Raw genomic sequence first — 15233 nt, 5'->3', positions numbered from 1 at the left:
TTTTTTTACTGTAGTATATTTCCATTAGCTTATTAAATACTACTAGTATTCTTTAACATCAATGCATGTACGGTGTAATATGTAGTCAGTAGTCCCATGTTTATTTTACAAAATTCCCATATAATTTTGCTTTGCATTAGATTCGCATGATCCACCACGTGTGAAGTTTATGCTGGTTTGATAACCATGTATGCTAGTGAGAGTAGCGTTTAATTTTAAACCTTTGACTTTTACGCACGTGCGAAATTATATTTGACTTGTAGTTTAATGACACTAGTAATTTCTAAAGTAGATGCAAATTTGAGTGAATAATAACTTGATTTGTCCACAACTTATTTTGATGTTTTCATGTTTTCAATTTCTATATTTACGTCAAATAGCATGAATAGTCCCTATAATTAAATTATATAGACGTTTGTAAAACATTAGTTGATTGTTTCTGTATATGAAATAGAGAATAGCCACAGGAGCCTTTTGTGGTGCCGACTGAAAAAATAATAAGAACTTACTTTCATGTAAACTATACGTAAACTTTCCCAATCAGCCGACCAAACTTCTCCCAGTCTCTGGACCAGTGGCCTGAAGTCGCGGACCCTACTTAATCTTAGTAGGATATTCACAATCTCAATTAGACCCATAATTTTATTGTAATAGATAAAAAGTAAAACTGATAGTATAAGCTAAAGGACCTAAGGTTGTTGTCAGAAAAAGGTATAAGCTAAGGTTTTCATATTTATTGAAAAAGATAACAATTTTAGAAAGGATGGGTACAGATCCTATAACAATTCAGAGAACGAAATTTATAGCTGATGGGCAATTCGACAATCAAGAATGGAGTTATTAGAGACAACTGCAAGATTTGAAGGCTAAATGTCAAAAACATTGAGGAGGTAAATAAAACAATTAGAAAATGATAAAATGAACCATGTGATCTTAACAGTTGTTCATCGATTGCACTTTACATAATACGATGTCGGCAAAAATGCTAGTTAAGTGTAGCATATTTGTTTTCGTCGTCTACTATAATTAGTCCTTTTGTTTTTGTCTTCAACATTTATATATATGTACTTTGTGTAAATATTTAAAGAGCATTGACGGACAATTTAATACGTAATAAATTAAATCCGCAATATTCATTCATGAGCTTTTAAAAAATCGCCTCATCACATCTGCATCACAACATTTACTTAAATTTGATATATAGAATCTAATCATTAATTTGATCAACATATCTAATTTTTGTTCTTTTGCGATATTGTTTTTTTCAGGTCTCATATTTAGTTTAAATCGATTCTTCCAATGAAATTGATGCGTATGAACTTCAAACTCTTCGAAAGAAATCAACCAATAAGAATTATGTAAAAGATTTACACTATACGAACTTAAATTAAATAACGTACGTGCGTTATAAATGAAAAAAGGAAATAAGTTTACGTAGTGGCTCTTGATAGGATGGTATAGCCAAATTGTATCTTAAAATGCTGAGAGCGAGAGAGAGAGAGAGAGAGAGAGAGAGAGAGACTGGCTGAAGCAGCGAGACGGCAAAGGCTACTCTCATGCATTTCTCTTATCTTCTTTCAACCTAAATTCTCTATTTATTTTACATTTTATGATATTCTATTTTTGGTGCATATTGTGATATAATATCAGCGGACCTGAATGGAAGAATTTTATTCCCAAAGAAAAGTTTTCGAATAAGGTACACCGAAAAATAAAATATCTTAGACCACTTTGAGTCTTTGTCTGAACGTTTTTTTGAAGCATTATTTTGTTAGGATTTGGATCTTAATTAAATCCGACTCCCACCAAAACCATTGAAATATTGTGGTTTGGAATAGGGTGATTAAGAGGAAGACAACTCGGTTGCCAAATAAAGTATAGTTAGTGGTAGTGGAGGATAAGTTTTGGTTAGGAGCAACAAGGCTGGGTTTAAGGTTAGTGGAGCATATTTGAGGGTGTTTGTTCTCTGTGCACGAGGGAGTAGATATGCCTTATATTGTCTTTAAATACAAAAATAGAAGAATTTATCATCGTGTTGTATACGTAGGTTAATTACTGACATATGAACTAGCTAGTTCATCCCTTAATTAGGTTTGTAAGTATCAGTGAGATGAACCTGGACACAACCAATTATATAACTTATAATAGATGAGTCCCAAAAACAAAAGATTAGACATTTAAGCTGTCCACTAGCGGATTTTGAGTGGTGCTAATTTTGTTCGTGGCTTTAGGTTTATGATCGATTCCTCCAATTCACAAAAACAAGTAAGAAAAACTAAGTTTTGTATAGATTTTTGAATAGTAGTTATAAAAATTTTGGATTTATTTTAGCAAAATGTGAATAATGAAAAGTTAAGTTGGGCCCATTTAATTGGCATGTGATATACTACGTCTTAACACATATCGGCCCAATAAAAAAGCCGCGAAAGTGGCGGTTCAAAACATAGGCGGGAGGTGAAAATGTCGCCCATTCACGTTTCCCGCTACTCTCAATTTTTCTTTATACTCTCTCTCTCTCTCAGTAAGATTCGATCTATATTCTTCTCCTAATCTCGTTTGGGAATTATATTTGTGTGACCTAACTAAAATAATGCCTACCATCGCCGGGCCGAGTCTGTCTTCTTACAAGCCCAGAGTCGCCGCCGTAACGGATGAATCCGCGATTCCTCGGAAGAAGAGAAAGCTGAGATCTAATTCAGCGGCAGTGAATCTCCCGTCTGAGAATTTGTTGATCACCACGCCGAAGAAATCGAAATCGAAATCGAAATCTCATCGTCCAAATTCTGTTTCCAATTCCAGAATCTCAGAAAAGGTAAAATTAGTGTTGATTATTTTATACATGTGTTTTGATTTCAGAGATTCCGTCACAGATCATTTTTTCTGATTCGTAATTACGTAATTTTGCAGGAAGACATTAATAAAACTTTGACAAATCCAGTCAATTTGGGAGAAGAGAACTTATCTAACTGGAATCCTAGAGGTAGAAGAAACATGATCCGTTTTAGATTCTTCTTTTTCTTCTATAGTCAACTTAGTTTGTAATGTTTACTATTATGTCAATTTATAGATGACGAGCAGATGAGAGCTGTGAAGGAGGCGCTACACGTGTCTAAAGCACCATCAACAATTGTTTGCCGTGATGATGAACAGACACAGGTTTTGGAGTTTGCGAAAGGTTGCATCGATCAGCGTAAGGCTGGGAGTTTGTATATATGCGGTTGTCCTGGAACTGGAAAATCATTGTCTATGGAGAAAGTAGTACAACAAGTCAGTGATTGGTCACACCAGGTATGATTTTTTTTTCTTAGTTATAACGTTTTCTTGTTAGCGATGTCGTCATCGTCAGAAAGGTTGAACATTGGTGAATTTTTATCAGGAAGGTTTGCCACAAGTGGATACATTGTCTGTGAATTGCACGTCGTTGTCGAAAACAACAGATATTTTCAGCAAGGTATAATAACTTATATAGACCATTTGAATTTCTTGATTTCAGTTCAGTATTGATGCTTATAGGCTTTGTTTTGTTGATAGATACTTGGTGTAAACGAGCCTGGTAAGAAAGCTAATGGCTTCTCTTCACCTCTACAACATCTTCAGTTTCTGTTTTCTCAAAAGCCAGAATCGTCCAGCTCTAGAATGATGTACGCTTGTTTTTTTTTTTTTCTCTCCATTTTCTTGTGCTTTGATTACAAATCAAAGATTTCTGAAGTAAAGAAAGAAGCAGTGTTATTCTTAGTTTATCATCCTCTTTTCCAGGTTAATAATTGCAGATGAGATGGATAACTTGATCACAAAAGACCGAGGAGTCTTGCATGATCTTTTTATGCTTACTACTTTGCCATTTTCGAGGTGTATACTTATAGGTACTGTCTTTTAGTGGTCTTAGCTATGATTCAATTCATATCTGTTATTCACTTCCTCTGGTTATATGCAATTCTGAATTACTCTCTCGTCTTTTATCTCCAGGTGTAGCAAATGCAATAGACCTTGCACATCGTTTCCTTCCAAAATTGAAATCCCTTAACTGTGAGAATTCTTTGTAATTCTGTGATGTTCTTCCGTGTGCATAAAAAGTCTCAACTTTGAAAACATAAGTGTTGGATATATTCATCAACTGCTGTATCATTATTATTTTTGTGCAGGCAAACCTTTGGTTATCACTTTCCGTGCTTATTCTAAAGATCAAATCCTTAGGATACTACAGGAAAGGCTTATGGTAATTCATTCTACCTGGTTGCGTACTAAGATGTCTTGTTTCAGACAGAATCATCTGTATACGAAGGATATTCTATATTGTGTCTATATGTCTCACTAATTCAACCTCTGTTCTAATAGGTTTTTCCATATGTTGCATTTCAATCTAAAGCCTTGGAGCTCTGTGCTAGAGTAAGAATTTATATCCTTCCTAGTATTATATATTCTCTCAGTCATGCGTCAACCTTGCTTTTCTCTAACCATCATTTTGTTTGCATTGTGCCAGAAAGTTGCTGCAGCATCAGGTGACATGAGAAAAGCCCTATGTGTCTGCAGGTGAGTTTAGCTCTGCAATTTTTGTTTCAGTATGTCCTTATTTTGGGATATATGAGTGGGATAGTGCTTTGGATTCATATTACGTAAACATGTATACTCTAAAGGGCTACTCAGTTTCTTGACTCCTAAAAGATTATCAAAAATCTTACATTTTTCTTTGATTTTGATTTTCAGGAGTGCTCTAGAAATCTTAGAAACAGAAATAAATGGATCAACTGGACAAGAGTTACATGGTCCAACTTCAGATGATCCGGTGGTTAGTATTTGGATATTTTTCTATCCAAGAGTTACATGGTCCAGCTTACTTACTGATGATGTAGTATGAAACCGTAGGAATCTGATATTAATATCTTATAAATCTTGGTCTTAATTTCCTCAATCTTATAGGTAAGGATGGACCATATGGCTACTGCATTATCAAAGACGTTTAAATCTCCTGTAGTTGAAACTATTCAGTCTCTTCCTCAACATCAACAAGTAAGTCACATCCACCTAGAGTTCTTTGCATATACAATAATGTCATAAAACTTCTATAGTTAAGCAAGAGTGGATTTAAAGAGTGTAAGTGGACTCATCACATGCTTCTCTTGACAATTCACAGATCATAGTATGTTCTGCTGCAAAGGCTTTCCGAGGGAACAAAAAGGATTCAACCGTTGGGGAGGTAAATCTTCTACCAGCAAACGAACTTCATGAGTACAACCAAAACATTGTTCTGAATTACTCATTCTACATTTCCACAACTTATCAATGCAGCTTAATAAGTTATACCTAGAGATCTGTAAATCTTGGATGATTTCTCCAGCTGGAATTACAGAGTTCTCTAACATGTGTACAGTGCTAAACGATCAGGTAACTAACTACAGTCGCCGTCTTTAATAGTGTATGAGACAGAAAAACCTATCTTATAGCTCAGTTGTGAACTGATTAGCTCAGACAAAGCAAGAAGAAAGAAAGCAAATTTTCTAAGACTTCCTCTAGAATGATGTTCGATTAAAAATTGGGGTTTGTTGCATTGTTGTTTCAGGGGATTTTAAAATTAGGCCAAGCTCGTGGAGATGAGATAAAGAGAGTTAGCCTGAGAGTAGACGAATCAGACATCACGTATGCTCTGCAGGTAATTAAACAGCTTCTTATTTTCTTAATCCTTATAACGAATAATAAAATTACTAGAGAGAGTAGAGTCTAAGCACCGATTTTTTTTGTATATAAAATCAACAGGGAATACGATTTTTCCGCAACTGTCTGATGTGAGAAATACTTCCTTCGTATAAAGGTAAACATCCTGGACAAGCAATGGAGAATTAAGTTGTAAAACCATGGGTAGGATTATTAGGGTTTTTTTTTTTCTTCTTTTTTTTTGACAACAGTTTTGTATTAGGGGTTTACATATAACTTTTATTTTATTTGGGGGAATAGAACATGGTTGTAATTTTAGTGTAAAGTGCTATACTAATATACTATATAACTAATTTATATACACAATGGTTAAAACCATAGGATGATGAAGTTACAAACTTGCAACACTATGGTTTGAAAAAAAAAAATGTTCAAAACAGTTTGTCTTGTAAATTTTTTTATTCTATACGTAACTTGAAAAAGCCAAAAGTAATTAAAAAGCAATTAAAAACTTCATTTTGTAACCGTTTTATAGAAGGATTTTTCTCACAACTTTGGGTGATTTGTGGAAGTGAAGTGGGTTATACCATTAGTTCTTGAGCAAATGTACGGTCTCTCCATAGAATACTACTCATTGTTATCGTCTGGGAGGGTGTGTGAGCTCTGAGGAGATTCTGAAACGGAGTTGGTTTGTAGTGGGATTAGTTCCTTTTCCCGGTAAAAGTGGACTTATCTCTTTGGTTTTATCGTAGTCTTCATTAAACTAAACTGTTCTTGTAGTCTTCTCCATCTTTCTATAACGTCATTGTTGTAACTCTCATCTAGGGTCCGATTTGTACATTCATCTATTTTTAGTTTACAACCCTCTCTTGGGAAATTAAATACCAGTCATTTTGCACAGAGAAACTCTTAACACATGTCGCTAAAGTCCTGATATAGCCTTGTAAAAGGTGTAGCGTTAACCCGTGAGTGTATATATAATAAGGCCAAAATGTATAATTATGGAACGGGTGCTCAAACGTGAATCGGTGCATGCGTATTACAGCTATCAACCGTTGGTACCTTGTGTATATATTTGCTTCTAGTAGAGCCCATAAAGAATAAAATCATTAAGCACTTGAGGTAGAGAGATATTAAAGAGATTAGAAAAAAGATGAAAGCAGAAGCAGAGATCATCTTCGTTGCATATCCATCCTCTGGTCATCTTCTGGTCGCCATTGAATTCGCTAAGTCTCTCATCAAACGAGATGATCGCATTCACACCATCTCCATCATCCACTGGGCAATACCTCTCGCTCCTCAAGCCCACCTCTTTGCTAAATCTCTCGTTGCTTCACAGCCTCGAATCCGTCTTGTTGCCTTGCCTGAAATTCAAAACCCTCCACCGTTGGAGCTCTTCTATAAAGCTTCCGAGGCTTACATTCTAGAGTTCACCAAGAAAGCAGTTCCTTATGTCAAAGACGCTCTCTCCACTCTGGTCTCTTCACGTAACGAATCCGGTTCGGTTCGGGTCGTCGGTTTGGTTATTGATTTCTTCTGTGTTCCCTTGATCCAAGTGGCAAACGAGTTTAACCTTCCTTGTTACATTTTTCAAACGTCTAACGCTGGTTTTTCGTGTATGATGAAGTACCTCCCTGAGAGACATCGCACAATCGCTTCCAAGCTTGAATTAACCTCCGGCGAGGTCGAGCATCCAATTCCCGGTTACGTCTGCCCCGTGCCGACGAAGGTTATGCCTCCGGGTATGTTCGTGAAAGAGTCCTATGAGGCATGGGTCGAGATTGCTGAGAAGTTCCCTGGAGCCAAGGGCATTTTGGTAAACTCCTTCTCAGGTCTTGAGAAAAACGCTTTTGATTACTTTGGTAATCGTCATGATAACTATCCTCCGGTTTACCCGGTCGGACCGGTTCTTAGTTTAGAGGATCGCCCATCTCCGAATCTGGACCCATCGGACCGGGATCGGGTCATGAGATGGCTCGAGGACCAGCCGGAGTCGTCAGTTGTGTACATCTGCTTCGGGAGCTTAGGAATGCACGGAAAACCGCAGATTGCAGAGATAGCTCGAGCCATAGAGCTCGTCGGCCATAGGTTTCTCTGGTCAGTCCGCACTAACCCGACGAAGAAAGCGAGTCCGTACGATCTGTTGCCGGATGGGTTTTTAGATCGGACGGCGAGTAAAGTATTAGTGTGCGATTGGGCACCACAGGTGGAAGTGTTGGCTCACAAAGCCATCGGAGGGTTTGTGTCACACTGCGGTTGGAACTCCACGCTTGAGAGCTTGTGGTTCGGGGTTCCGATTGCCACGTGGCCAATGAAAGCGGAGCAACAGCTAAACGCGTTCACTATGGTGAAGGAGTTAGGGTTAGCCGTGGAGCTGCGTTTGGATTACGTCTCTGGGTACGGAGAGATAATAAAAGCTAAGGAGATCGCGGGAGCCATACGGTCTCTGATGGACGGTGAGGATACTCTGAGGAAAAAAGTGAAGGAGATGTCGGAGTCAGCGAGGAAGGCTTTGATGGACGGTGGTTCTTCGTTTGTTGCCGTTAAACGATTCCTTGACGAGTTGATCGGCGGTGATGCTTAGTTCTTTTGTAAACGTCGTCGTTGCGACATTGGTCCAATGAGATCGTTAATAAATAATAAATATTATGTTAAATCAGGTAAGCATCCCCCAGTTCGATTAACCAATCCAAACCAATCTGAAATGTGAAATTGAACCAAACAAATTGATTAGAAACTGAAACCTCAAAGAGTCACACTTAATTAAAAACATAAAATTGTTAATGATAAAACATTATACTTTCTATTAAATTGGATATTGTCTATCCAATCTTTATTGTCAAATGGATTTACTTACTGTTTTTTCTTCTCCTTTGGTAAGTTATCCCAATAATTAAAGAACCATAAAAGGTTGTCATATAGTTTTTTTTCCAATTTTATTTTACATTTTAAAAAGTTGAAAATAAACGTATTAAATAATACAGTTGATTCATGTTCTCGTCCAACAATTCTCCAATGAATTAGGCCATCCTTGCATTAGGCCATCCTTGCATTAGAGATAAAAATAACAGAGCGTGTGTTATTCACCATCCTTGCATTAGGCCATTAGCAATTCTCGTCCAACAATTCTCCAATGAATCGAGCAGTCGCCAAAGACGACGATCCTCCGTCCATCAACGCCTTCCTCGCCGCATCAGCCATCTCCTTCACCTTCTTCCTCTTCTCATCCCCACCGTCCATCAAAGATCGAATGGCTCTCGCAATCTCATCACAAGTAACCAAATCCCCACGACCCGACACGTAATCCATCCGTAAATCCACCGCTAGCCCAAGCTCCTTCACCAACGCGAACGCGTTAAGCTGTTGCTCAGCGTACATTGGCCACGTGGCGACAGGAACGCCGAACCACAAGCTCTCAAGCGTGGAGTTCCAACCACAGTGAGACACGAATCCACCTATTGCTTTATGGGCCAACACTTCCACTTGAGGAGCCCAACCACATACCAAACCCTGGCCCGCTACTCGGCCCATGAACCCCTCCGGCAACACATCGTTAGGATCCCCACTCTCCACGGCGCCGCTTGTTCGAATAGACCATAGAAATCTGCAGCCGACGAGTTCGAGCGCTCGAGCTATCTCCTTCACCTGAGGCTCATCAACGCTTCCCTTGCTCCCAAAGCATAGGAACACCACCGATGACTCTGGCTGATCATCGAGCCATCTCACTATCCGATCCCGATCCGCCGCTTCCTCGTTCGGACTCGCTCGATCCTTCAAGCTTAGAATCGGTCCGACCGGGTAAACCGGAGGGAACTTCTCCAGATGAGAGAAATACTCAAACGGGTGAGGCTCAAGCTCAGTGAAGGAATTGACCAAAATACCCTTCGCATCGGCGAACCTCGGCGCTAGGTCGACGTAAGCCTCGTAAGCTTCTCGATTGAACAAACCAGACGGCATGAATTTCGCGGGAACAGCGTTAACGAATCCGGGAACCGTCAGTTTCTCATCGCCGGACCTCAAATCGAACTCAGATGCGATTTTCAGATGTCGATCTGGAAGATACTTCATCATCCCCAGGTATCTTGCGTTACAAGTTAGGTATATGTAAGAAGGGAGATTAAGCTCGTTGCCAACGTCATCAATCAACGAGTTGCAGAATAAATCGAGGATTAAACCGGCGACACGAACCGAATCTGAGCCTTGACGGATGATGCTAGAGACGGCGTCTTTTATGAGAGGAGTTGTTTTCTTGATGAGATTTACAATGTAAGCTTCGGGAGCTCTTTGGTAGAGATCAAATGGAGGAGGATCTTGGGGGAGGGGAAGATCGTGGAGGCGGATTTTGGGTTGTGAAGCGATGAGAGATCTGGCGAAGACGGAGGCGTGAGGAGTAGATGGTGAAGATAAGTTGAGGATGGTGATGGTGTCGATCCTATGGTCGAGATTGATCAGACGCTTGGCGAATTCAATGTGGACGAGAAGGTGACCTGTGGATGGAACTGGAATGAAGATAAGCTCTGTTTTCTTCTTCACCATCTCTTTTCTTTCTTTCTTATTCGGGTTGTGAGAGATTTGTTTGGTTCAAAAGAAAAAGTGAGTGAGAGAAGCAGCCAACAAACGAGGAATTGCTGTTATTGGTTAAGCATGTGTTTGTGTCCAGTTGTGAGTCAGATACTTCAGTTTTAGTTGTGTGTTATTTGTTAAACAGTCCTCGCCAAAATATTTTTTTCTAAATTCCATCACAAAACAATATACTACATTTTTTTTTAACGGCAAATCAATTATATTATACCATAAGTGTTTACATGATATATAAAACCAATCAAGTACAACAATTGAACACAATTTAGATGAAAAAGTAGAACTAACCCTGCTTTCTAAACGAAAGTCTTACAGGCAACAGAAAAAATCTGTTAAGTCCCCTCTTTATACACTCGTCAAAGGCTAACATCTTATAGATGAGACTCCTAAATGCTTTCTGCATTATCATAATTAAAAGAAAATTTTGATATGTTGTTTGTGATGGTTTTGAAACATGCCTTTCGAAACGCCAAACACAATGCCGGTTAGCGACCATGGATTCCCCTTTCATATGACCTGTAATTTGTAACGGAAGGACATTAAGATGACCATCATTGTACTGTGGCCTTAAGAAGAGGAGGCTATCGCGGGAGTCAACTCCTTTAAGCGGAGAGGATAGTACAATAATTCCGGGATCAAAAACCCAAATGAGATCTTCAACTCTTTGCTTAGGAGAAGATTCATCGGTTGATAACCGGAGATGACGCCAGTGAGAGAGTCCACCGGAAACAAACCTTATGTAATGGAAGATATCACGATTCCATTGAATCGACACCAAACCGACGCGAATTTGAAAAAGACTACAATCCCAACATCGACATAATGAGGCAAATCCTGCCTCGCACGAACCCGATACCACCCAATACGTCATCGAGGACAAAATCCAGTCCGTACAAAAGATTAGAAACATCGAAATCTGACTTTTCAGATTTATCATCGTGAAGAACAAAAGCATATTTCGATTAGAAATTGCCGTAACTATTAACAAAAACTATATAGAGAAAGAATTGAAACAAATGAAATAGATAGAGAGAAGCCAACAGACGCCGGAAAACCAGCGCCGGCCGGAGAAAGCCAAAAAGGTGGAGGTTTCTTATTAAAGAGGTGCTTTGGGAGAGTCGCTTGTTGATGTCATTGTTAAGTTTAATAATATACTACATTATATAAATATTTTCGTTCAAAACAACAAATTTTTTTTTTGAGAAATTCATCAAGTTTTGCAAATATTTAGGGAAAAATACTAAAAAAAAACATAAACATGATTTATTTAATATTTGACAAAAAAACACGAATTCTTTTACATGCTAGAAAATATTCAAACTAATTTAGATACGATAAAAAATATATAAATATTTCAATTTTCTGTTTTCCCACTTATTGTTTTACGGTTTTTAATAACATTAATGCAGTCGTAAACATCTTTATAATTACAATCTTATGGAGTTTTATTTTTACCATATCTATAATCATAACATATTTCTTCTCTTTAGATATCTTAACCTTATATTTAATATTTGTTTTCTCAATTTTAAACTTTTATTATGATTAGAAATTTAGAAAAAATAATAAAAACTAACTGTGTTTTCGATTACGTTAATATCGTTGAAAATCATAATAATGATAAGTAGGAAATTGGAAAATCAAAATAGTTAATGTAGTTTCTTTAATTTGTCAACCATTGGACACAACTGGCCGGCTCATTAGCTAAATTACTGCATTCGTAAAAACCGGAATTCGATTCCAGATGTAAGGATGTTTTCTACAATTGGACTTATCTCTTGTCATTGCACTAAAGTCACTTCATAGTTAATGTATTTTTTTTATCACCTACTATATAAAATAGTATTCGAAGTAATTTTTTGGCGAAAGAAAAAAATTCCTAACAATATTTAATAAGTCAATGATTTTGGCATATTTCCCAAATATTTAGTGCAATAACTTTGTTTCATTTAATCGCTTGGAAAAGAAAAAAAATTAAAAAAAGTCAGTTGATATAACAATTTCCTTCTTTGACTTATCATCTTGAACCAAAGTCAAACCTAGTTTATGACAATTTATATTTTAGTTAAAATAGAAAGGTGAGATTTTTTCTCGGCTTCATCGTTCTTAAAATCCTTTCTATGGTATCTCTCAATCTCCATTGTTAATCTTCAAGTATTTGCCTTTTTTTTCTCCTCTCTCATAAATAAACCCTAACTACTATTACTCCGCCGAATTTTCCACTAGGCATCGCCCCTTTTCCGGGTCTGTCTCACTGGAAATATGGCTTTCCGACGAGTATCCGCCACTGTTATTCTCCTCTTCTGCTACTTTCTAATTTCATCTCAATCTCTCGAATCCAATAAACACCACAAGATCAAAGGACCAATCAAGACCATAGTCGTTGTAGTCATGGAGAATCGCTCCTTCGATCACATCCTCGGCTGGCTCAAATCAACCCGACCCGATATCGACGGATTAACCGGTCAAGAATCAAACCCACTCAACGTCTCCGATCCAAACTCCGAAAAGATCTTCGTCTCAAACGACGCCGTCTTCATCGACATGGATCCGGGTCATTCCTTCCAAGCGATCCGAGAACAGATTTTCGGGTCTAACGATACATCGGGCGATCCGACAATGAACGGATTCGCACAGCAATCGGAGAGTATGGAGCCTGGGATGGCTAAAAACGTCATGAGCGGATTCAAACCCGAGGTCTTACCTGTTTACACCGAGTTAGCTAACGAGTTCGGTGTCTTCGATCGTTGGTTCGCTTCTGTACCTACTTCGACACAGCCGAATCGGTTCTACGTTCACTCTGCTACTTCTCATGGCTGCTCAAGCAACGTCAAGAAAGATCTCGTTAAAGGGTTTCCTCAAAAAACCATCTTTGATTCGTTAGACGAGAACGGACTCAGTTTTGGGATCTATTACCAAAACATCCCTGCTACCTTCTTCTTCAAGTCCCTTCGTAGGATTAAGCATTTGGTTAAGTTTCATAGCTATGCGCTTAAGTTCAAGCTCCATGCCAAGCTAGGGAAGCTTCCTAACTATTCCGTTGTGGAGCAGAGGTACTTCGATGTCGATCTTTTTCCGGCTAATGATGATCATCCGTCGCATGATGTGGCGTTGGGTCAACGGTTTGTTAAGGAAGTCTATGAGACGTTGCGGAGTAGTCCACAGTGGGAAGAGATGGCTTTGCTTATTACTTATGATGAGCATGGTGGGTTTTATGACCATGTTCCCACGCCTGTTAAAGGTGTGCCTAACCCTGATGGTATTATTGGACCTGACCCGTTTTATTTCGGGTTTGATAGATTGGGCGTTCGGGTCCCTACCTTTCTCATCTCTCCCTGGATAGAGAAGGGCACTGGTATGTCATTTTTTAAACTCGTATCATTGTTGATGAAACCATTGCTCCTACAATTTTGAGGTTCTGCTTTGATGATTATATGTTTGAATTGTTACATATGATTGCAGTTGAACTAGTTTCATTTCTTAGTGACATTACATTATTCATGTTAATCTCATTAGTTTTGATTCTCACTTCTTTACTTGAATCTGCTTTGCTTTCACTACATGTAAATTATCTGATGTGTTTCTTCAAGGGTATCTGGATTAGTATTGAAGGATCGTGTTTGTGATTTTGATAAGACTAGTTTCGTATTGTTTTCATTGCAGTGATACATGAACCTGAAGGTCCAACACCACATTCACAGTATGAGCATTCTTCTATACCCGCAACCGTCAAGAAACTCTTCAACCTAAAGTCGCACTTCCTCACTAAGAGAGATGCATGGGCTGGTACATTTGAGAAGTACTTCCGTATCCGAGAATCTCCTCGCCAAGATTGTCCAGGTCTGTTTCATTCTCTACCTCTATTTCTCAGTCCATTATTCATGATCTTGCGTAAAATCCTTACATTAAGTAATAACCAAAATAAGGATGAAAGATACGCCTTGTATGTTGATATAAGTGAGAACTAAATTAGTGATGAACTTAGAACTTGCTTCTGAATCCAAAACAAGAATATTGGAAAAATACTTATACATAAGATCGGTTTCATCAATTTTTTGACCTTGGTGATTATGACAATCCAACAGAGAAACTACCGGAAGTGACACAATTGCTGAGGCCACGGGGAGCGAGAGAAGACTCAAAGCTCTCAGAATTCCAGGTGGAGCTGATCCAACTCGCTTCCCAACTAGTTGGAGACCATCTTCTAAACTCATATCCAGACATTGGGAAGAACATGACTGTTAGTGAAGGCAACAAGTACGCAGAGGACGCTGTTGAGAAGTTTCTGGAAGCAGGGGTGGCTGCACTAGAAGCAGGAGCAGACGAAAACACTATAGTCACTATGAGGCCGTCCCTGACAACCAGGACCAGTCCCAGTCCCAGTGAAGGGGCCAACAAGTATATTGGAAGCTACTGAAATCTGTAATTAGTGTAATGGATTATATGTAAATGTATGTGGCCTTCGCATGAAACCACTTTACTTAGATGCATATATACTTAGCATGTAATGGGATCAAAGAATTATGGCCTCCATCTCCATATGTTTGGAAATTGGAATGAATGGAGGTTTCTTGTGATACTAATATGTATCCTTATGCAAAAAATAGATAAAAGAACCATTAAACCTAGGTTTTCGAAACCAAAATATATATACAAATGTAAATGTAATAAATATATTCAGTGACAACACTAAGCTTCTAAGCTAAGATAAATAGAAATATAAATAAGAAATTTATAAATATATTAGATATCTCTCTTAATCCATAAATACTCAAATCTCGTTCACAAATCGTTTAGAACTCGTTCATAATCGTAGTGTTCCAAACGATTTAATTATCAGTAAACATCAGGTAAAGGCATGCGGATTCCACCACTGCGTCGGTGCATCCCTGGATCTTCTTAAACAACTCCAAGCTAAGAGCTGCCATTTTTTAGTTTAAGCACAATATAAAAAACGAAGAAATAAAGAGAAAAAAAAAAGTACATGAAACGAAGAAGGATGG

General features: G+C 38.2%; 4 protein-coding genes across 4 annotated transcripts; 3 read left to right on the top strand and 1 right to left on the bottom strand.

The window, feature by feature from the left end:
• Positions 1-1449: 1449 nt before the first annotated feature.
• LOC147923282 (DNA replication factor CDC6B-like) lies at positions 1450-6027 on the top strand. The gene is made up of 16 exons (XM_087495560.1): positions 1450-2812; positions 2908-2980; positions 3068-3288; positions 3377-3451; positions 3532-3641; positions 3757-3863; positions 3967-4026; positions 4143-4216; positions 4336-4386; positions 4481-4530; positions 4705-4786; positions 4918-5007; positions 5132-5194; positions 5287-5382; positions 5558-5647; positions 5752-6027. Exons 1-16 carry the CDS (start codon positions 2591-2593, stop codon positions 5782-5784), a joined length of 1497 nt encoding a protein of 498 aa, XP_087351686.1. The 5' UTR covers positions 1450-2590; the 3' UTR covers positions 5785-6027.
• A 438-nt stretch (positions 6028-6465) lies between these two features.
• Positions 6466-8308, top strand: LOC104754892 (UDP-glycosyltransferase 71C3). The gene has a single exon (XM_019239616.2). It carries the CDS (start codon positions 6803-6805, stop codon positions 8231-8233), a length of 1431 nt encoding a protein of 476 aa, XP_019095161.1. The 5' UTR covers positions 6466-6802; the 3' UTR covers positions 8234-8308.
• Positions 8309-8542: 234 nt separating this feature from the next.
• Positions 8543-10415, bottom strand: LOC104754890 (flavonol 3-O-glucosyltransferase UGT71C4). The gene has a single exon (XM_010477175.3). The coding sequence runs from the start codon at positions 10183-10185 to the stop codon at positions 8755-8757; it is 1431 nt and encodes a 476-aa protein (XP_010475477.1). The 5' UTR covers positions 10186-10415; the 3' UTR covers positions 8543-8754.
• A 1766-nt stretch (positions 10416-12181) lies between these two features.
• LOC104754889 (non-specific phospholipase C1) lies at positions 12182-14856 on the top strand. The gene is made up of 3 exons (XM_087495559.1): positions 12182-13585; positions 13894-14070; positions 14316-14856. The coding sequence occupies exons 1-3, from the start codon at positions 12493-12495 to the stop codon at positions 14645-14647; spliced, it is 1602 nt and encodes a 533-aa protein (XP_087351685.1). The 5' UTR covers positions 12182-12492; the 3' UTR covers positions 14648-14856.
• The last annotated feature ends 377 nt before the right edge of the window (positions 14857-15233 follow it).

Source organism: Camelina sativa, chromosome 17, assembly GCF_030686135.1.
Source record: "Camelina sativa cultivar CO46 ecotype springtype chromosome 17, ASM3068613v1".
Classification (NCBI taxonomy): Eukaryota; Viridiplantae; Streptophyta; class Magnoliopsida; order Brassicales; family Brassicaceae; genus Camelina; species Camelina sativa.
Note: the sequence above shows the minus strand (reverse complement) of the source record. Positions and strands in the feature narration are given on the sequence as shown.